Source organism: Balaenoptera acutorostrata, chromosome 7 (genome assembly GCF_949987535.1).
Source record: "Balaenoptera acutorostrata chromosome 7, mBalAcu1.1, whole genome shotgun sequence".
In the NCBI taxonomy this organism is placed as follows: Eukaryota; Metazoa; Chordata; class Mammalia; order Artiodactyla; family Balaenopteridae; genus Balaenoptera; species Balaenoptera acutorostrata.
Window position 1 is genome coordinate 43,191,908 of NC_080070.1, and position 23,678 is coordinate 43,215,585.

At 40.5% G+C, this 23,678-nt stretch overlaps 1 protein-coding gene across 2 annotated transcripts in view; it reads left to right on the forward strand.

Moving 5' to 3' along the window:
- The first annotated feature begins 4,099 nt into the window (after positions 1-4,099).
- HERPUD2 (HERPUD family member 2) overlaps positions 4,100-23,678 on the forward strand; it is a 57,214-nt gene continuing 37,635 nt past the window's right edge. Inside the window, exons 1-2 of one of the 2 annotated variants that reach the window (XM_057550509.1) lie at positions 4,100-4,462; positions 4,663-5,083. In XM_057550509.1, coding sequence (XP_057406492.1) covers positions 4,937-5,083 — 147 coding nt within the window. In that variant the 5' untranslated portion in view covers positions 4,100-4,462; positions 4,663-4,936. The remainder of the gene's footprint in view (positions 4,463-4,662; positions 5,084-23,678) is intronic. The other variant, XM_007182329.3, reaches the window with a different exon arrangement.

Consider the following 23,678-nt stretch of genomic DNA (forward strand, 5'->3'; position numbering starts at 1 on the left):
AAGCCTTCCGATAACCAAATGCCAGCTGAAATCCTGACTGCAATTTCACGAGAGACTCAAAACCAGAACCAACAGCAGACGCTCCCAAAATTCTGACCTGGTTTTAGGGGCAATTTGTTTTGCAGCAATAAATAACTAATACATACATTTAGGTCAAAATTCTTTAGAGGGTGAAAAATATAAGGGATTTCCCCTTCCCCCCTTCCTCTGGTCACCTAAAGGAGGTCAGTGAGATGCTATTTGCTACAGTTTTCTCCAAGTGTTATGATAAATAAGTCAGTGGATTAACTCACCAGAGAAATTAGACTTCTGTCTTACCCAAATGGTCGCTCTAAGAACTGACTAGACATATAGTTTCTGAAAAGCAGGAACTCCAACTGCTAAACTACCTTATGAAGATTTATATTAATACAGAAATAGAAATACAGATGTGTCCTTATGAAGACTATTCTAGGGAAATCATGTGTCGAAATGCTCATTATGGCCACCATAATTGAGGAGGGCTATGCAAACTAGTGTGTTCAAAGGTGAGTCAATGTTTTGAGTGATCTGGAAACTATTCTTAAGGATGGTTGAAGAATCTGGGGATGTTTAGTTTGGATAAGATGTAGACAGCATTTAACCATTTGAAGGGCAGACGTGGAATAAAAGTAAACATATTTTGAATTAATCAAGAGGAGAAAAGTGGCCTAATGACAAATTATAGCAATGCAGATTTTAATTCACTTATAATAACCATGGCTGTTTAACAATAGGTCATGCTGTAGTGAAAACTATGGTGCTCCCTTTCCCTGGAAGGGTTTAAGCCAAAGTTGGCTGACTGCCTTTCAGAGATGCAGTAAGAGTGATTCCGGCAGTACTTGGAAAGCTATCTAGATGACCTCTAAGATGTTGTTCCTGAAAGCCTTTTCCTCCTGAATGCGTCTTGTTATGCATGAATATCTTTAAGACAGTTCAGTGTAGTGGAAAGACTGTGTATTACAGAGGAATCAGAATTCTGTTTAGAAGTTACTAGCTGTGTGACTTGGGGCAAGACATTTAGCCTTTCTGAGCTTCACTGACCTCACTACCTCTCAGGGCTGTTCTGAAAATTCATTAAATGACACATCGCTTAAATCATCCACTTGGCATTTAATGCATGTGTGGTTTTCTTCCTTCCATTTTCTACAATATGGTTTATAATCAAACATCTGGGACCAATTAAGATTTTGAAAGTGCAGTGTTGAAATGAGCTAATTTTCCTAGGCTTGAAGTGGAGGATTTCACTTGTTTTTAAACAATAAATTTGATTGAGATTTGATTAGATGCTTTGTGGTACAGCATCTTAAAAAAAAAAAAAGACAAGTTTGGTGTAAACAGAAGTAGAAGGAATCAGAAGCCAGATGGCTATCATCATCTTTGAAATTTTCAACTGCAAGATCATCACTTGACTAAAGTCTTTCTTCCCAAGAGAGTTATCATAAAAACAAAAACAAAAAACCAAAACACTGAAAACGATATTATTCAACATCATAAAGTATTTTACCTTCCTGGAAGGTATTCCAAATTTTAGTAAGAAAAGCTCAGTAATAAGCACTCTATTTTCTTTAAAATTTTAAAAGAAACTGGAACCTCACAAAAGGAGTCGATATAAGCTTTTCTAGCTGTCCTCCTTCCCAATTAAAAGAATTAGAAGTAAATATCCCACAAATACTGGAAATCAGTTTTATTATTTACAAATAATTTTCTTTAAGTGTTTTACTTTCTCAACAAAGAAAGTTACTCCATGGGCAGAAATCACCCTGAATTACTGAACTAGCTACTAAAATTATGTGCATTGAATAGTTAATATTGTTAAAGTAGATTTGGCCTTAACAATCACAAATCCTTTATTATCTATTAGCATCCTACCCTTAAGCATTCTCATTAGAGGCTGTCTTTAAGTAGCAAATGGTAACTGCGACGTATAGTTGTTCCCTTCTTATGTGCAACATGGACAAAGAACAACCAGCTCACAGCAGCCTCTAAGTAACTGCTATCTTGCATCCCCTCCATGCTGTTTTTCCTACTCCAAATTCCAAGTTAAACACTATCAATAGTCTAGGGACTACCCTTTCATACATTTTTCTATACCCACATACACGTAATTTAACAAAAATGGGATCATATTTACATACTGTTTTTATTGTGGGCAAGTTCAACAGCATCAAAAGCATTTTTAGGTTGTTAATTCAGGTGGCTGTAAAGCCAAAAAAAAAAAATCATTTCTGTCAGATACTCTATCATCTTTATACTCATATATTTCAAATTCTTGAATGTTCATTACATTTTAAAGTGATTTTGTCCATGTTAGTGAACCTTTGATGAACTCTACTTTAAATAGTGTCTATCACAGTGAAATGCATTCTCTCCATATTAATATTTATTAATATAATTCTCATTAATAACGTACATTTCAGAGTGCCAACCAAGGGGGATGACCACATTACTCTAAGGGGTTCCTGGAAGTGAGTCACAGGCATAAGTGACAGGAGCCGCTGGCTCGGGTGGTGGTGCTTGTGGCAGTTGCGGATGGGGAGACTTCCTGCCTTAAACAGGAATTGGACATAAAAGAATCCTTAGAGCAGACAGCTTGGGACTTACATGGTGGCACACTTATGCCATAAAGGATTCAACCTCTTTCAATTGTTCTGTTCTGCCATCCTTGTAACACAGGCCTTTGTTCTCCTGTCTGTTGCTTCAGGACTGAGCTGTGGCTGCCCCGCCGCCGGCATCACATTCCTCCAGGAAGAAAGACAGGTGTAGGGCAGGGATGAGCTCTGGTCTGCAGAACATGTTCATCTGGAAGCCCCAGTAGCAACTTCACCTTTCATCTTATGGACTACAGCTGTGTCGAATGACTGCGGCTAGATGTAAGGGAGCTAGAAAAAGTACTTGTAGCTAGAATTAAGTTAAGGTTCTATTAAGATGACTAGATACTAGATAGAAAAAGGGTCTACTAAAGGAAATCCAAGTCATAGTAAACTGTTCTCATTCCATGACAAGAAATAAAGGAAACTTCACTCTTATTTTAGAAGAGCATTGAGAGGGTAAGGCTAAGATATGGTAGGTGTCCTATCACAAAGAAAAGAGGTGAAGGAGGAGAGGGTGTAAGGGATCCTGGGGCCCTAGTTGTTGAAAGGAAGAATTTCCTCTTGGTCACTAACTTTCACTAACTCCTCTGCAGCTGAGAGAGGAAGAGACCAGGTCCCCAAAGCCCCCTATATTATCTGCTTGTATTCACCTATAAGTGGAAGCCTGGACCTGTGCAAATGCACATCTCTTAACTTACTGCACTGACTCCTAAACCTGTGCAGAAAATGGAGAGTAAGTCGGCTTTGGGCAATAGCCTGAACCTTCGTGTTCCCACGTGTAAACCATAAACCAGAAAAATAACACTGCCATCCGTCTTCATCTCCCACTGTGCTGAGCACACAGTAGGTGCTCAGTAAACAAACACTTGCTAACTTTTGAGGAGACGGAGAGGAAATACATGGAAATTAATATTTAGTTGAGAGACTGATATACGCCAGAACTGTACCAGGTGGCTTACCTACATAGCTCATTTAATCAACAGCACACAGTCAGGTAGCCATTACCGTCCCCATTTAGGGAAGTAAACTGAGGCTCAGGAAGGTTAGCCAGGGTCACACGGAAAGCAGAGGTAGACTTCAGGTTTAACTGAAAGCCTTCTCCTTATGCAATGTACCCACAGTCTCTCCTTCCCCAAAGCTCCAGGTACCGTGCTTTGCAGAGAGTCGACACAAGAAATTATGGGCATAAGTCTGATTGAGCGTCAGGAAGGACACTAACTTTTGCAGAGACAGCTCTAAGGATGAGGAACACTTCCCAAGTCTTCCGGGTGTGGTCAAAACAGAATGTGCTAACGCCAGCGAAGCTAGTGGAGGCCCGAGTTCCGCTGGGGAGGCAAGGCGGAGCGAATGGCCTTGGCAGGGCGGGCTCGACACGCCCGAGTGGCTTCGAGACGACACACAACTCGGCACGGGCCGCCCTGGGCCGCCCGGGGAGGTCGGCGACGGGACCTGGAGAGCAGCGCGCGTGGGCGAGTCGCCCCTGACGCACTTCCGCCCTGCGTTTTCCGGCTTAAAGGGGACCCGGACCTTATTCACAACAACAACAAAACAGGCGCACTCGCGGCCGGCGCCCTTATTCTAGTCCCCGCCCTCCTGCCACCTGTCGCCGCCTCGGCCGCGCCCGGCCTTGCTCCCCAGCTGCCCTGCCGGAGGCGTCAGGCGGAGAGCCCTTCGGCCAACTTCTCCCGCTGCTGCCGCGCCGCCTCGCGAGATCCAGGGCCGGACCGTGGGCGCCGCCGAGCAGTAGGAAGGGAGCGGCCGCCGCGGAGGACGCTCGGCCGGACTGTGCGATCGGTGGCCGTGCCCGGGGGCGGAGGGCGGCGGTGGCGGGCCCCGCAGCCATCTCTCAGGTAGCCCTGCCTGTCGCGGTTGGCCACCCTGAGCGGCCCGTCCCCTTCTCCAGCCCGCGTGGCGAGGCCGTCGCGTCGGGGCCTTGTTGCGTTTCAGCTTAGGGGTCGCGGCGGGGGCGGGGCGGTGGCTCGGGCTGTCGCGTCCTCACCCCTCCCTACCTTCTCACCGCTTTCTCTCTCCCCTTGGCCTCCCTCTGCAGACCGGAGCCCGGCGGAGCCCGAACCTGGCGGGGAAAACTGCACCCCCGGCCGGGCCCCCAGACCCCGCCGCCGCCGCCGCCGCCGCCACTGTGCATCATCCTCGGTACCGGCAATGGCCTTTGTATCGCCCGATGCACTTGTGACTGACTTGGACAAGGAATATTAAGAACCCATTCGCTTCCGTCCCCATCCCAGCCGCGCCGGCAGTAACCACCTCGGCTCATTTGGGCTTAACTGCTGCTCCTCTTGACTCTGTTCGACCTTGGAGGCACCATGGACCAAAATGGGATGGAGATTCCTGTGACCCTCATCATTAAAGCACCGAATCAGAAATACAGTGACCAGACTATTAGCTGCTTCTTGAACTGGACCGTGGGGAAACTAAAAACGCATCTGTCTAACGTGTACCCTAGCAAACCAGTAAGTGTCTAAAAGCTGGGCGCAGCTGCTCTGGCCAGCAGATTTTCGTGTCATATACTCCCTTACTCCCTGCTTATCCCCACCCCTCTTGAGTCAAATAGGTCTCTTTTTGACTGCAAAGTATTTTGACCGCGAAGCATTTTGCGTTCTGAGGTTATGTGACTGTCTTGAGTGTCTGAACCATCATTAATATTTTCCTGATGAGGTCCAGTTAATTAGTAAGTGTAATTAGTAAGTGAAATATCAAGGCACATGAGAATTGGCAGGCACTGCAATCCATATTCAAGCTTTTATTGCTTATTAGACTAAAATTCCTTTTTACTTTCAACATCTGGCCCAGAAATTTGCTCATTGCTGAAGAGCGAATTTTGAAATAAGTATGTGACCCCTATGAAAGTTATACTTTACACACTAGTATGTTTCAAGAAGCAAAGAGTTATACGTTTTAGATTCACTTTCTTCTGCCCCTCCCTCATTTTCCTCCTGTAGAGGACACAGAAATTTTCTTCATTTAGAAGAGAACAGTCCTTCCACACCCCCACCATTTGGTGCATCATTTTATTCCTTTCATATAGCCATTTGTAAATCAGTGCGGCAGTGTTTTTCATTCTGAATCACATCTGGATATTGCAAAGATAATAAATAAAATAGACAGTACGGCTCCATCTGTCCCCAAAGTTAGATTTGAAAGGTATCAACACAGTTGATAACTGTGTCTTGGAATAATTTAGAAAAGTATAATGTTGTGTAGTGCGTATGAAAGTTAGGCTTTCATGTTCTCCATTGTGTAAAAATTTCATTCCTGAATAAGTAGTTTTCAGTGATAACTAAACCTTTTTTTTTAATTAATGAAGAAGCTTGAATTTTTAGGGTGGGAAATATTTTTGGCATCTGGCAAATTTAAGCCAGCAGCAAGGATGTGTTGGAAGGCAACTGTGCTTTCTAGGTTTTACTTAACACTTGTTTTATGCAAATAAGTAAGGAAGGCACTTGATCTATATTAAGATGTTAATGAATTAGGACTGTTTCAGTGTTACAGTATTAAGTTTAGTTAGGCATTTAGGCTTCTAGAATAGCTATAGAAATAGGGTGGTTATTGCAAAAACAGGTGGTTTAGAAAAACAACTCTTAGTTGGCATTAGCTATGTTTGTCAGTACTTTTTGATTACAGATATTTTTAGTAGGAGAAATAAAAACCCTGAAGTATTTAAGTACTTGGAACAAAATAGTTGGAACTCTCATTTTTTCAAATCTTTTCTTGAAAGGTAAGATTTACACAGGGGTAACAATTTCTTTTTAAAAATTTCTGCTTTACAAAAGATTTCCTATTGCATATGACTTGTTTTACACATTTTTGAAGTAGAAGATAGCTTTTCAGGATAGGCAGAATTGAAAGCCATAGACTTCCATAGTACTGTTCATAACATAGCCATTCCTAAGTACATTATTGAGCATATATCTAAGTACTTAGTTATATGCTCAAGTGTATACTTATGTGAGGATCTTTTACATTATATGATTAAACCAAAAGGGACTTGGTTTGCACTGTGATAGAACAAGAGTTATCACTTTTCTGAAACTTTTTCTTTTTTAAAAAGTATCTAAGAGAGGAGTGTGAACCCTATTTGTCTTATCTGCTCCTGGGATAAGCCTGTTTTTGGCAGGAGTTCTGCCATCTTAGCACTTATCTCAGTGGAGTGCTGTCAGTGCCCATGTGGATCAGTCAGCTGCTGGAGGACAGATCAGTTGCAAACTTCTCTACACCCTGCCCTCCTAAGCCGCTTGCTTCTAGTACACACTGGAGGCACTTTTGGAAGGTGTACCAAATAATATACAGCCTATTAATTACCTAACCTTGTGGCAAACCTTCTTTCCTCTTCCAGCAAGTTTTCTCCAAGTGAATTGTAATATCTGAAGTTTATTTCTAGGTTAATGAGGGTGGGGATGGTGTACATGTGTTTCTTTTCTTTTTTTTTATAAATTTATTTTTTTTTTTTAATTTTTGGCTGCATTGGGTCTTCGTTGCTGCGTGCGGGCTTTCTCTAGTTGCGGTGAGCAGGGGCTACTCTTTGTTGTGGTGCGCGGGCTTCTCATTGCGGTGCCTTCTCTAGTTGCGGAGCACTGGTTCTAGGCGCACAGGCTTCAGTAGTTGTGGCTCACGGGCTCTAGAGTGCGGGCTCAGTAGTTGTGGCGCACGGGCTTAGTTGCTCTGCGGGACGTGGGATCTTCCCGGGCTAGGGATCAAACCCATGTCCCCTGCATTGGCAGGCGGGTTCTTAACCACTGCACCACCAGGGAAGCGCACATGTGTTTATTTTCATAGAGCTTCACTGAAAACTTTGTAAGGTTATTGACACACTCACATTCTAACTTTTTTATCACTTGGAACTGATTTGAAGTATCACAGTTGTTTAACAGACCAACTGTTTACTGATACTCCAAAGCCATAGGTAGTCCTCAGCATAGGAATTGGAGTCCTTAAAGTTTACTTGTAAAGTTGTTATTTAGAACAGAGAAATTTAACAATATAAGCAATATTATACTGTTGATTTAATATAAAGGAAGCTTAGATTCTTATGACCACCCACAATGACTACTTAACATTGACTCTGTTTTTAAGGGTCTCAAGTGCTGTTTGGTGTTTAACAGATCATTTCTTATGCCTGATTCCTTGCGCATAAGAAAGGTGGAGGTGGGTGGACTTGGAAGCAGAGAAGGGTTTAGTGCCTGGTAGAAGCAAGTGTTCCCCAGTGTGAAGTAGAACAGTTCGTAGACACTGCTCTTATGGGATCTGATGGGTCAGGGGAGGTAGAGGGCCTTGGTCCCTGTGGACAGTGGCTTCTAGGAAAATAGATGAGAGCTGCTGGAGGGAGAAGAATGGAGATTTGAAGTTGTTCATTTAGGATCTCTACAAGGATAGGTGACATGCCTACATGCTGTTAACGGAATTCTGGCTAAACTCTGCAACAGTGTGTAAAATCTTAAGATTTTAGCTTTATGGTCAGATATTCACTTCATTTAATCACAGATAATCTCCATTCGCATGGATGTTTTAAATTCAACCTCCCCTCCCCTCAATAAACCCACAACAAATATACCCCTCCTTCCAAAGCACACTTTCTTGGGCTTCATTTATTTATTTAATTAGGAATTTATTGACCTGGCATTTGAAGGTCTATGTATATACTAAGCAAAAAGGTGGTAAGAGTCCTTTGCTCTTAAGAAGCTCAGGTCTAGTGGGGGATACAGACATATAAGTAAATAACTACGATATTATGTACTAGTGTTATATAAGAGGGATGTACTGAGTGCTGTAGGAGCACTGGAAGGGAATGGTCCACTCTGGAGTGAGGGTAAGGGAATGTGTAGCTGTTTTAAGAAAAGATTCACAGGGACATTTTTCTTAAAAAATTGATAAGTTTTAGTCAGATAAGATTGTAGTTTCTTTTTCTTTTTTTTTTTTTTTTGTGGTATTTATTTATTTATTTATTTATTTATGGCTGTGTTGGGTCTTCGTTTCTGTGCGAGGGCTTTCTCTAGTTGCGGCAAGTGGGGGCCACTCTTCATCGTGGTGCGCGGGCCTCTCACCATCGCAGCCTCTCTTGTTGTGGAGCACAGGCTCCAGACACGCAGGCTCAGCAATTGTGGCTCACGGGCCCAGTTGCTCCGCGGCATGTGGGATCCTCCCAAACCAGGGCTCGAACCCGTGTCCCCTGCATTGGCAGGCAGACTCTCAACCACTGCGCCACCAGGGAAGCCCCTCTTTTTCTTTTTTTTAACTGTTCTTTCAGAGCTATTGTTGCACAGATGATTCTAAATGCTTTATATTATTATAGTACTTAGTAGTATAGTACTATGTTAAAGGATTATAGCTCCATAATGGGCTAAAAGGGGGAAGTGTTTTCTAGTTAGGAAGCAAGGCAATTGCCACATTTATACAGAAGTTTACAAAGTCATTACTAAAAACCTCAGGTGTGAAACTGAGCTCTGGTGGAGTTTTGTTTAACTCTGAATGGTATTGATAATTGGTTTAAGAACTGGGCAGGGGCTTCCCTGGTGGCACAGTGGTTGAGAATCTGCCTGCCAATGCAGGGGACACGGGTTCGAGCCCTGGTCTGGGAAGATCCCACATGCCGCGGAGCAACTGGGCCTGTGAGCCACAACTACTGAGCCTGCGCGTCTGGAACCTGTGCTCCGCAACAAGAGAGGCCGCGATAGTGAGAGGCCCACGCACCGTGATGAAGAGTGGCCCCCGCTTGCCACAACTAGAGAAAGCCCTCACACAGAAACGAAGACCCAACACAGCCATAAATAAATAAATTAAAAAAAAAAACAAAACTGGGGAGTGCACCAGTTCATGTTGATAGTGTATATAATTGTGAATCATATTCTAATATGACATTTGTCATCACTTCATGACTTTCGGTTTTCAGTTCCTAAAGTTGGCCTGTAGTGTGAAATAATTATTCTGAAATTTAGGTAATTACTGCTAGTGGGTGAAGATAACCTATCAAGAGGGCCACTTTTACTTGAGTAGTTTCAGACTTTGATCTAGTTTAGACTTATTTACTAGGTATGTAAAAATCAAAATGGTTGAACTTAATGTTATCCAGTAGAATGGACTATCCTAGAGAAAACTTTAAAAATAAGAAATAAAATAAAAAATAAGAACCTCTAAATCCAGTTAGGCACCTTTTTCATTATCTTGTTTCTTACTATTTGTTCTTATACACAAACAATAACTACGATGGACCTGACTCACCCTGAATTCAATTTTGAAGGCAAACCTTTCTGGGGCTTGTATCCTTTTGCTTCCCATTTTTGTCTTGAGGTCAAATGCCTGTTGAACATGTCCTTCAGTTCTGGATAGACCTCCTCTCTCTTGGCACCTTTTCAAATTGTGCCTTTGCTCTGAGATTTGTTAGAATTAAAGAAATAGGAATAGAACCAGTTGCATAGATTCTATTCTGAGAATATAACATTCTATAACCAAATTGCCTACAGTTCAGATGGAAGTCTTACTTTCATTGTCAGTGGAAGTAGCTTTTATAATACAATTTGAGGTTTATATCTGTCTTATTTTTGCAATTCTCTATTACCTTACTTAGGAAGGTCATTTGTAAAATATTGGCTATATTCCCTGTGTTGTACAATATACCCTTATAACCTATTTTATACCTAATAGTTTGTACCTCTTAATCTTCTACCTGTTTATTACCCCTCCCCCCTTCCCTCTCTTCACTAGTAACCACTAGTTTGTTTTCTATATCTGTGAGTCTGCTTCTGTTTTGTTATATTCACTAGTTTGTTTTATTTTTTAGATTCCACATATAAGTGATATCATACAGTATTTATCTCTGTCTGACTTACTTCACTTAGCATAAGTAAGCAGGTCATTTTAAAAATTTGCTTGCTTAACCATCTCAGAACTGTTGATTTAAAGGGCCTATAATCCACACACACAAATAATTTTTGTTTTATCAGACTCTTGTCAAAGGTTGATGGAAAGTTAAAAGTTTTGAATGAGTGCTGACTGAAATTTGTTTTGTTTAACTCCTTGCCTTTTTCTAATGTCTTTTTGGGAAAATAACAGTACTGTGAAGGTAATGTTTTGTTCAATCATGCATCAGTGCTTTTAAAAATAGGATTTTTCTAGAACTTTAAGTTTCTCTCCTTTACATAATAATATTTTTTTTGGCTGCACTGCGCTGCTTGTGGGAACTTAGTTCCCCCACCAGGGATTGAATTCGGGTCCTCAACAGTGAGAGCATGGAGTCCTAACCACTGGACCACCAGGGAATTCTCACACATAATATTGACTTGATGGTCTTAAATGCTTTTTTTTAATGATTTTTAAAATTTTTTATTTATTTATTTTTGGCTGTGTTGGGTCTTTGTTGCTGTGCGCGGGCTTTCTCTAGTTGCGGTGAGCGGGGGCTACTCTTCATTGTGGCGCGTGGGCTTCTCATTGCAGTGGCTTCGCTTGTTGCGGAGCACGGGCTCTAGGGCGGGCGGGCTTCAGTAGTTGTGTCTCGCAGGCTGTAGAGCGCAGGCTCAGTAGTTGTGGCTCATGGACTTGGTTGCTCCGTGGCAAGTGGGATCTTCCTGGACCAGGACTCGAACCCGTGTTCCCTGCATTGGCAGGAGGATTCTCAACCACTGCACCACCAGGGAAGCCCCTAAATGCTTTTATTTAACTGTCATATTTGGTGCTGTGATTTTAAACTGCCGTTTACTAAGAGGTTGCTATGTATACCAGGCATTCTGGTAAGCACTTTATATGTTTATCATACTTATCCTTCATAGACAGCTTACACTGTGAGTTCTGTTATCAGCTCTGTTTTATAGATGAGGAAACTGAGGCTTGGTGATTTTTTTTTGCCCAAGGTCATAGAACTTTAAGTAGTAGAATCAGAATTTGTACCCAGGTTGGTCTGACTTGCAAGCCTCAGGTCTTAACCATATGATGGTTATATATAATAAGATGAAGGAAAGGCGTTTAGGGATTTGGCCAGCTCAGTTATATACTTGCAAATTAAAAAGAAGTAAGTGGACTGTAAAAAGGCGTGTGTGTTTAGATGGTTTGTCATCTAAAGGCTACAGATGAATGGGTAACACAGTCTTAATACCGTTCTAATGCATGTCAGCTTAGTGTGTGGTTATTTTTGTTTATTTTGATATATTATAGGGAAGGTATGGGAACATAATATCTTAAGACTTCCAAGTACATTGCTTTGCCCTATCTTTTCACATTCCCTGCTTGTTTGTATGAACCATAGCAGTCATGTATTTTGGCATCTCTGTTGTATGCATACCTGATTTGGCCTGTCAGTAGAAACAGCTAAGCAGGGAATGTCCCTTTGGAGTTCCAGAGGAAATTGTTGTGTAAGCTCTCTAAGCTGGTTTTGTTTACTGTTGTTGCAAGGGGATAAGAGGTAGAGGCAGTTTGGGTAAGCTCTGCTTCCATTTACAGTGTTTCTGAATTTCCCGAGGCTTTAGATTGGGTGGATTTAGTGGGAGTGGGAGGGAGATATGTTCAGTACAAATTCACTGGATTCATTTCCCACAGAAACGATATTTTGTGCACTGAGAACCAGCTCTTTAAAGCTGTTTGACACTTATGGCTGAACTGTATATAAGAACTGAAATGTTAATAATTACCACTTTCAAAGAAATTGGGTTGTAGTTCTTTGCACTAATAAGTTAACTGTTGCTTTTACTGAGCTATTTGATTATGTTGAAGTTGGGTATACTAAGGACATGATTTTTTTAAGCCATTCATAATTATGAAAGACCCATTTAGTCCTTCACATAAAAAATCTGATCTTTTGATACCAACTAGGTGACTTTCCAGAAATATAAAAGTGTTGTTCGCCTTGTGAACTCATCTGTTAAACTCTTGTGAATATTTTAAGTGCATTAGGGATACATGGTATTTTATCTGTTTTTGCTATCTAGTTAAACAAACATTAAAAAGTCAGACACTTTAGATAAAATATATTTAAACCTTTTAGAAAGAAAACATCTTTCCCCAGTTTAGGATTTATTTTTGCATATTATACTAGCAGGTGAGCTTTCCTCACCTTGGTTTTTAGCAACCTCTGTTAAGTGGGTAGCAGAGTTTTTGGGCCAGCTGGTTAAGCAGCCGTTTATTTGGAGTGGTATAGTTTTGTCTCTGGGCTACTCAGAGTGCCAACAGGATGTTTCCAACTTGGTAATTTAGCTGCCTCTGCTCTACCGTATATCACCAGGCTTCGTCTAGGGTGGAGCAGGGGAGATGGTAAAGTACTGTACCTATTAAGATTTGCTGACTATTGGATGTAGGATGTGAGCAACAGGAAGAATGGTGGTGTTGTTAACAGAGGTAGTCAAGTATATTTATATGTTAATCTGTGTAGCCAGTATCTTAACAGAAGAAAATTTTCACTGACAATTTAATCAGTACTTCGTTTTAGATTTTCCAATCCTGAGTCTTCTGAATTCTTATATTTAAAGGATACCATGTAACATTTTTTATTGAGAGAAAAATGAACTTTTATTGTGTTGAGCTACTGAGATCTTGAGGTTCGTTATAGCAGCTAGCATTACTTACCCTAATACAGAAATGGATTTTTCCTCAAGGTAAAAAATACTGTTAGTAGGTCTGGATAAATAAAATTGTGTCACTTTTACAAGTTAAACTGAATTTGAATTTAGATCTCAAAATCTGTTATTTTCCTAATACTGTAGGTTATAATGCAAACCAATTGAAAATTCAGTTGATTATTGTGTGGTTTGTTATCATGTCTAACCACTGGTTTTCCAGATATTTAAATTAAATTCACTGATATTTAAACTGAATTTTTTCACTAATTTTTTTAGTAGAAAAAATTTCAAATCTTCTTACTTATTTATGCACATGAAAACTTTTTCTCTGTTTTCACCCAAAGTAAAATTAAAGAATTCTTTTTCCTTTTACTTCTGATTATCTGAAGGTGTTTGAATATTCAATTTAAAGCAACAATTTTTAAAATTAAGATATAATTCACATACTGTAAAGTTTGCCCTTTAATGTGTACAACTCAGTGGTTTTTAGTAGTTCACAAATTTGTATAATCATCGCCACTGTCTAATTCCAGAACATTTTTATCACCCCATACTCATTAGCAGTCACTCCCCATTCTCTGTCCCCCAGTCCTTGGTAACCAGAAATCTACTTTTTGTCTATATGTATTCACCTATTCTGAAAATTTCACATAAATGTAACTGTAATATATATGGCCTTTTATGTCTGGCTTCTTTCACTTAGCATAATGTTTACAAGGTTCATTCATGTTATAACATGTATCAGTTATTCATTACTTTTTATGGCCAAATAATATTCCATTATATGTAAATGTCACATTTTGTTTATCCATTCATCAAAGCATTTGAGTTGTTTCGACTTTTTGGCTATTATGAATAACGCTGCTGTGCACATTCCTTTACAGGTTTTTGTGTGGACGTGTTGTTTTCAGTTCTCTTTGGTATATACCTAGGAATGGAATTGGATGTATTCTGAGTCATATGGTGGCTTTCTGAGGAACTGCCAAGCTTTTCCAGAGGCTGTTCCATTTTACATTCCCACCAGCAATGTATGAGGGTTGTACTTTCTTCACATCCTCATCCACACTTGTTTTTGCTTCATGTATTTTCGGGGAGTACCATGTAATTTTGTTACGTTCTGCTTTTTTGAAAATTGATATTCCCTTGCTGTGAAAAGATATAAGTTTACTTGAAGTTGACTATTAATTTAGAGTAAGGTTAATACTAAGATACTAACACATGATTGCTCCTTCAATAGTATAATAATATGCTAATATCAGTACCATTTGCAGAAATGAACCAAATGAATTTAGCACCAGCAAGTGTTTTAAACTAGTATTGTGATTCACAGACTAAATACTTCATTTCCATTCTTAATGATTACGTGTAAAATAACTGATATAATGAACTTCAAATAAGTTGTGTCTTCCAAATCTGTGTAAGCCCCTTTGGACTCATAACACTTCATTTAATAAATCGGCATTTAGCATCTACTCTGCAGGACACAGTGCTAGGCTCTGGGAGTAAAGGGATGAGCTAGACAGACATGGACCCTCGTTTATTCTTGGCACTCATATTCCACTTAGGGAAATAAACACGTGCAGATAATTACAGATTATAGCTTGTGTTATGAAGGAAACAAACCGGGTGTGTGAAAGGAAATACTCTACTTTAAATTTGTAAATCAGATAAGACCTCTCTGAGGAGGTCATTTTAAAGCTAAGACCCAAAAGATGATTAAGAGCTAGCCCTGCGAGAGCTGGGAGAGACTGTTGCAGGTAGGATGTCTGAGTTGGGGAGGAGCTTGGCATATTTGGGGATCTAAGTGAATGCCAATTTGGCTAGTGAGTGAGGAGGAAAGATTATGATCAGAGGAGGTTGGAAAGAGACAGAAACCAGATCTGCTGGGACCATCTGGTTATGGTGTGGAATTAGAATTCAATCCAGAGTGGTAGGAATCCATTAGAGAGTCACAGGAGTGATTCACATTTTTAAAAGATCACTCTGTTTACTGACTGTAGAACACAGTGTGAAGACCAGTTAAGAAGCTATTACAGAAGTTCAGGCAAGAGGTGATGGTTTTAGGTTAGGGTAATGGCAATAGAGATGGAAAGAAATGGACTGAGAGGGACTTTTGGAGATAGAGTCCGTAAGATTTGCTGATGGTTAGATATGTTAGACAAGGTGAGAGAAAAACTGAGGATAATGCCCAGATTTTTGGCTTAAACAACTGGTGGCAGCTGTTATGGAATAGGGAACAAGCAAGAGGAAAGATCTGGGGAATTGGGAATTGAGAACCACTGTAGATGTTCTGATTTTGAGTTGCCTATTAAGATATCTGAAGGTGGAGATTCCCTGGTGGTCCAGTGGTTAAGACTACGTGCTTCCACTGCAGGGGGCACGGGTTTGATCCCTGGTCCAAGAACTAAGATCCCGCATGGTGCCTGGCGCGGCCAAAAAAAAAAAAAAAAAATTTGAAAGTGTCAGATGTCTAACAAGCAGTTGGATATCTGGATCCGGGTCTGAGAGGGAGAGAGAGGCCTTGGATAGAAAAGCAAATTTGCATCTCAGCTGAAGAAGCTTCCTTAACTTTTAGAATTGGATGGAAAAGTTAGTAAAAGACACTGGAGAGGGACAGTGGCTAAAGATACGAATGAAATGTACAAATGCCTCTTAATGGATTTTCTAAACCTTGATTGCTCTTCCAGAGGTGCAAATGGTGAATGCTGTGGTCTTTTCTTCTTGCAAACCTTTTGCAGGGTGCTGTTGGTCATGCTGGTTCCTCATCCTGCTGAGGGACTTGCTTAGCCATTGCCCAGCTTTTCTGTTCAGTGGGTATAGGCTTTAAAAAACTAGGACTTGGGGATAAAGGGATTATCAGCCTCTGGGCTTCTAGTAATGTTATTTCAATTGGCTATATTTTGGGTTAAATAGATTATGTGCTATTAGGTTTAAAGGTTTGATGAGTGTTTGTATTTCTGAAACCGGGATTCATAGTTTTAGGACTAGGAGTTTTCAAAATCTTTAATTTTTTTTAAATTTATTTTTTTATACAGCAGGTTCTTATTAGTCATCCATTTTATACACATCAGTGTATACATGTCAATCCCAATCTCCCAGTTCATCACACCACCCCCGCCACCCCCGCCACTTTCCCCCCTTGGTGTCTGTACGTTTGTTTTCTTTCTTTCTTTCTTTCTTTCTTTCTTTCTTTCTTTCTTTCTTTCTTTCTTTCTTTCTTTCTTTCTTTCTTTCTTTATGGCTGTGTTGGGTCTTCATTTCTGTACGAGGGTTTTCTCTAGTTGTGGCAAGCGGGGGCCACTCTTCATCGCGGTGCGCGGGCCTCTCACTATCGCGGCCTCTCTTGTTGCGGAGCACAGGTTCCAGACGCGCGGGCTCAGTACTTGTGGCTCACGGGCCCAGTTGCTCCGCGGCATGTAGGATCTTCCCAGACCAGGGCTCGAACCCATGTCCCCTGCACTGGCAGGCAGATTCTCAACCACTGCGCCACCAGGGAAGCCCCATACGTTTGTTTTCTACATCTGTGTCTCTGTTTCTGCCCTGCAAACTGGTTCATCTGTACCATTTTTCTAGGTTCCACATATATGTGTTAATATACGATATTTGTTTTTCTCTTTCTGACTTACGTCACTCTGTATGACAGTCTCTAGATCCATCCATGTCTCTACAAATGACCCAATTTCGTTCCTTTTTATGGCTGCATAATATTCCATTGTATTATGTACCACATCTTCTTTATCCATTCGTCTGTCGATGGGCATTTAGGTTGCTTCCATGACCTAGCTATTGTAAATAGTGCTGCAGTGAATATTGGGGTGCATGTGTCTTTTTTAATTATGGTTTTCTCTGGGTATAGGCCCAGTAGTGGGATTGCTGGGTCATATGGTAGTTCTAGTTTTAGTTTTTTAAGGAACCTCCATACTGTTCTCCATAGTGGCTGTATCAATTTACATTCCCACCAACAGTGCAAGAGGGCTCCCTTTTCTCCACACCCTCTCCAGCATTTGTTGTTTGTAGATTTTCTGAGGATGCCCTTTCTAACTGGTGTGAGGTGATACCTCATTGTAGTTTTGATTTGCATTTCTCTAATAATTAGTGATGTTGAGCAGCTTTTCATGTGCTTCTTGGCCATCTGTATGTCTTTGGAGAAATGTCTATTTAGGTCTTCTGCCCATTTTTTGATTGGGTTGTTTGTTTTTATAATATTGAGCTGCATGAACTGTTTATATATTTCGGAGATTAACCCTTTGTCCATTGATTCATTTACAAATATTTTCTCCCATTCTGAGCGTTGTCTTTTCATCTTGTTTGTAGTTTCCTTGGCTTTGCAAAAGCTTTTAAGTTGCATAAGGTCCCATTTGTTTATTTTTGTTTTTATTTCCATTACTCTAGGAGTTGGATCAAAAAAGATCTTGCTGTGATTTATGTCAAAGAGTGTCTTCCTATGTTTTCCTCTAAGAGTTTTATAGTGTCCGGTCTTGCATTTAGGTCTCGAATCCATTTTGAGTTTATTTTTCTGTATGGTGTTAGGGAATGTTCTAATTTCATTCTTTTACATATAGCTGTCCAGTTTTCCCAGCACCGCTTATTGAAGAGACTGTCTTTTCTCCATTGTATATCCTTGCCTCTTTTTTCATAGATTAGTTGACCATAGGTGTGTGGGTTTATCTCTGGGCTTTCTATCCTGTTCCATTGATCTATATTTCTGTTTTTGTGCCAGTACCATATTGTCTTGATTACTGTAGCTTTGTAGTATAGTCTGAAGTCAGGGAGTCTGATTCCTCCAGCTCCGTTTTTTCCCCTCAAGACTGCTTTGGCTATTCGGGGTCTTTTGTGACTCCATACAAATTTTAAGACTTTTTATTCTAGTTCTGTAAGAAATGCCATTGGTAATTTGATAGGGATTGCATTGAATCTGTAGATTGCTTTTGGGTAGTATAGTCATTTTCACAATATTGATTCTTCCAATCCAAGAACATGGTATATCTCTCCATCTGTTTGTATCATCTTTAATTTCTTTCATCAGTGTCTTATAGTTTTCTGCATACAGGTCTTTTGTCTCTGTAGGTAGGTTTATTCCTAGATATTTTATTGTTTTTGTTGCAGTGGTACATGGGAGTGTCTCCTTAATTTCTCTTTCAGATTTTTCATCATTAGTGTATAGGAATGCAAGAGATTTCTATGCATTAATTTTGAGCTTTTTTTTTTGCTAATTTTTTTTCCCATTTATATATTTATTTATTTATTTATGGCTGTGTTGGGTCTTAGTTTCTGTGCGAGGGCTTTCTCTAGTTGCGGCAAGTGGGGGCCACTCTTCATCGCGGTGCGCAGGCCTCTCACTATGGCGGCCTCTCTTGTTGCGGAGCACAGGCTCCAGACGCGCAGGCTCAGCAATTGTGGCTCATGGGCCTAGTGGCTCCGCGGCATGTGGGATCTTCCCAGACCAGGGCTCGAACCTGTGTCCCCTGCATTGGCAGGCAGATTCTCAACCACTGCGCCACCAGTGAAGCCCTGTGCATTAATTTTGTATCCTGCAACTTTACCAGATTCATTGATCAGCTCTAGTAGTTTTCTGGTGGCATCCTTAGGATTCTCTATGTATAGTATCATGTCATCTGCAAACAGTGACAGTTTAACTTCTTCCTTTCCAATTTGTATTCCTTTTATTTCTTTTTCTTCTCTGATTGCCGTGGCTAGGCCTTTCAAAACTATGTTGAATAATAGTGGCGAGAGTGGACATCCTTGTCTTGTTCCTGATCTTAGAGGAAATGCTTTCAGTTTTTCACCATTGAGAATGATGTTTGCTGTGGGTTTGTCATATATGGCCTTTATTATGTTGAGGTAGGTTCCCTCTATGCCTACTTTCTGGAGGGTTTTTATTGTAAATGGGTGTTGAATTTTGTCAAAAGCTTTTTCTGCATCTATTGAGATGATCATATGTTTTTTCTTCAATTTGTTACTATCATGTATCACATTGATTGATTTGCATATATTGAAGAATTTTTGCATCCCTGGGACAAATTCTACTTGATCATGGTGTATGATCCTTTTAATGTGTTGTTGGATTCTGTTTGCTAGTATTTTGTTGAGGATTTTTGCGTCTATATTCATCAGCGATATTGGTCTGTCATTTTCTTTTTTTGTAGTATCTTTGTCTGGTTTTGGTATCAGGGTGATGGTGGCCTCATAGAATGAGTTTGGGAGTGTTCCTTCCTTTGCAATTTTTTGGAAGAGTTTGAGAAGGATGGGTGTTAGCTCTTCTCTAAATGTTCGATAGAATTCGCCTGTGAAGCCATCTGGTCCTGGACTTTTTTTTGTTGGAAGATTTATTTTTTTTTTTTAATAAATCTGCTCCCACAGTATCACTTTTTTTATTTTTTAATTATTTATATTGATTTTTGGCTGTGTTGGGTCTTCGTTTCTGTGCGAGGGCTTTCTCTAGTTGTGGCAAGCGGGGGCCACTCTTCATCGCGGTGCGCGGGCCTCTCACTGTTGCGGCCTCTCTTGTTGCGGAGCAGAAGCCCCAGACGCGCAGGCTCAGTAGTTGTGGCTCACGGGCCCAGTTGCTCCGCGGCATGTGGGATCTTCCCAGACCAGGGCTCGAACCCGTGTCCCCTGCATTGGCAGGCAGATTCCCAACCGCTGCGCCACCAGGGAAGCCCTGTTGGAAGATTTTTATCACAGTTTCAATTTCATTACTTGTGATTGGTCTGTTCATATTTTCTATTTCTTCCTGGTTCAGTCTTGGAAGGTTATACCTTTCTAAGAATTTGTCCATTCCTTCCAGGTTGTCCATTTTATTGGCATAGAGTTGCTTGTAGTAGTCTCTTATCATGCTTTGTCTTTCTGCAGTGTCCGTTGTAACTCTTCCTTTTTCATTTCTAATTTTATTGATTTGAGTCTTCTCCCTCTTTTTCTTGATGAGACTGTCTAAAGGTTTATCAATTTTGTTTATCTACTCAAAGAACCAGCTTTTAGTTTTATTGATCTTTGCTATTTTTTTTGTTTCTATTTCATTTATTTCTGCTCTGATCTTTATGATTTCTTTCCTTCTACTAACTGTGGGTTTTGTTTGTTCTTTCTCTGGTTCCTTTAGCTGTAGGGTTAGATTGTTTATTTGAGATTTTTCTTATTTCTTGAGGTAGGCTTGTATTGCTCTAAACTTCCCTCTTAGAACTGCTTTTGCTGCATCCCATAGGTTTTGGATTGTCATGTTTTCATTGTCATTTGTCCCTTGGTATTTTTTGGTTTCCTCTTTGATTTCTTCAGTGATTTATTGGTTATTTAGTAACGTACTGTCTAGCCTCTATGTGTTTGTGTTTTTTACGTTTTTTTCTCTGTAATTGATGTCTAATCTCATAGCGTGTGGTCGGTAAAGATACTTGATATGATTTCAGTTTTCTTAAATTTACCGAGGCTTGATTTGTGACCAAGATGTGATCTATCCTGGAGAATGTTCTATGTGTACTTGAGAAGAAAGTGTAATCTGTTGTGTTTTGATGGAATGTCCTATAAATATCAATTAAATCTGGTCTATTGTGTCATTTAAAGCTTGTGTTTTCTTAGTAATTTTCAGTTTTGCTGATCTGTCCATTGTTGTACGTGAGGTGTTAAAGTCCCCCACTATTATTGTGTTACTGTCGATTTCCTCTTTTATAGCTGTTAGCAGTTGCCTTATATATTAAGGTGCTCCTATGTTGGGTGCATATATATTTATAATTGTTATATCTTCTTCTTGGATTGATCCCTTGATCATTATGTAGTGTCCTTCCTTGTCTCTTGTAACATTCTTTATTTTAAAGTCTATTCTACCTGATATGAGTATTGCTACTCCAGCTTTCTTTTGATTTCCATTGGCATGGAATATCTTTTTCCATCCCCTCACTTTCAGTCTGTATGTGTCCCTAGGTCTGAAGTGGGTCTCTGGTAGACAGCATATATATGGGTCTTGTTTTTGTATCCATTCAGTGAGCCTGTGTCTTTTGGTTGGAGCATTTTAATCTGTTCACATTTAAGGTAATTATCGATATGTATGTTCCTGTTACCATTTTCTTAATTGTTATGGGTTTGTTTTTGTAGGTCCTTTTCTTCTCTTGTGTTTCCCACTTAGAGAAGTTCCTTTAGCTTTTGTTGTAGAGCTGATTTGGTGGTGCTGAATTCTCTTAGCTTTTGCTTGTCAATAAAGCTGTTGATTTCTCTGTTGACTGAATGAGATCCTTGCCGGTAGAGTAATCTTGGTTGTAGGTCCTTCCCTTTCATCACTTTAAATATATTGTCCCACTCCCTTCTGGCTTGCAGAGTTTCTGCTGAGAAATCAGCTGTTAACCTTATGGGAGTTCGCTTGTATGTTATTTGTCGTTTTTCCCTTGTTGCTTTCAGTAATTTTTCTTTGTCTTTAATTTTTGTCAGTTTGATTACTGTGTGTCTCAGCGTGTTTCTCCTTGGGTTTATCATGCCTGGGACTGTCTGTGCTTCCTGAACTTGGCTGGCTTTTTCCATTCCCATGTTAGGGAAGTTTTCGACTATAATCTCTTCAAATATTTTCTCACGTCCTTTCTCTTTCTCTTCTCCTTCTGGGACCCCTATAATGTGAATGTTGTTGCGTTTAATGTAGTCCCAGAGGTCTCTTAGGCTGTCTTCATTTCTTTTCATTCTTTTTTCTTTATTCTGTTCCATGGCAGTGAATTCCACCATTCTGTCTTCCACGTCACTTATGGGTTCTTCTGCCTCAGTTATTCTACTATCGGTTCCTTCTAGTGTATTTGTCATTTCCGTTATTGTATTGTTCATCTCTGTTTGCTTGTTCTTTAATTCTTCTAGGCCTTTGTTAAACATTTCTTGCATCTTCTCGGTCTTTGCCTCCATTCTTTTCCCAAGGTCCTCGATCATCTTCACTATCATTATTCTGAATTCTTTTTCTGGAATGTTGCCTATCTCCACTTCATTTAGTTGTTTTTCTGGGGTTTTGTCTTGTTCCTTCATCTGGTAGAAAGTCCTGTGCCTTTTCATTTTGTTTATCTTTCTGTGAATGTGTTTTTGCTTCCACAGGCTGCAGAATTGTAGTTCTTCTTCCTTCTGCTGTCTGTCCTCTGGTGTCTGAGGCTATCTAAGAGGCTTGTGCAAGCTTCCTGATGGGAGGGACTGGTGGTGGGTAGAGCTGACTGTTGCTCTGGTGGGCAGAGCTCAGTAAAACTTTAATCCGCTTGTCTGCTGATGGGTGGGGCTGGGTTCCCTCCCTGTTGGTTGTTTGGCCTGAGGCGACCCAGCCCTGGAGCCTACCTGGCTCTTTGGTGGGCTAATGGCGGACTCTGGGAGGGCTCACGCCAAGGAGTACTTCCCAGAACTTCTGCTGCCTGTGTCCTTGTCTTCATGGTGAGCCACAGCCACCCCCACCTCTGCAGGATACCCTCCAACACTAGCAGGTAGGTCTGGTTTTGTCTCCTCTGGGGTCACTGCTCCTTCCCCTGGGTCCCGATGTGCACACTATTTTGTGTGTGCCCTCCAAGAGTGGAGTCTCTGTTTCCCCCAGTCCTGTCGAAGTCCTGCAATCAAATCCCGCTAGCCTTCGAAGTCTGATTCTCTAGGAATTCCTACCCCTGTTGCCGGACCCCTAGGTTCGGAAGCCTGACATGGGGCTCAGAACCTTCACTCCAGTGGGTGGACTTCTGTGGTTTAAGTGTTCTCCAGTTTGTGAGTCACCCACCCAGCAGTTATGGGGTTTGATTTTATTGTGATTGCGCCCCTCCTGCTGTCTCATTGCGGCTTCTCCTTTGTCTTTGGATGTGGGGTATCTTTTTTGGTGAGTTCCAGTGTCTTCCTGTCGATGATTGTTCAGCAGTTAGTTGTGATTCCGGTGCTCTCGTAAGAGGGAGTGAGCGCACGTCCTTCTACTCTGCCATCTTGAACCAATCTCCAAAATCTTTTAATTTTGGGTTTTTATCTTGATGTAAAAAGTATCATTATAGATAACAGGATGATTACTTTGTAGCTGACTCTCATGAGATTTAGTACCTGCATTTTAAAGTAAGTGATCGTACTAAATATGTTTAATTTGTATGGTTAAGTTTTTCAAGCATGGGCTTCTGGAATCTGTGAAGTTGCTGACTGATGGTGATCTGTATTGTTTCTGTGAAAAAAAAATTGTTTTAAACTTATCTACTAGATAATTATGGGAGTAAACTGTCTAAGTTGGTTGCCATTGTACTTAATTTATATATATATGTATTTGTCAATAGTCCAAAATAATGAGTGTTGTAGCATATTTTTATGCCCCATGTTGTTTAAAAGTGATACTTGTGATAAAGTACATGATTAATTCCATTACCATTACAGTTTAAGAGTAAAATGGAGGTTACCTATGTAGAAAGCAGGTAATATATATAGATTTCTTACATTTTGAAGCAGTAGTTGGTAAATACTTCTTTCATCTTAGCACCCAATACATCCTTTCACTAAAAATCTGAAGGTAAGTAACTTATGTTTTGGACATGGACTTCTTTTTACCAATGTC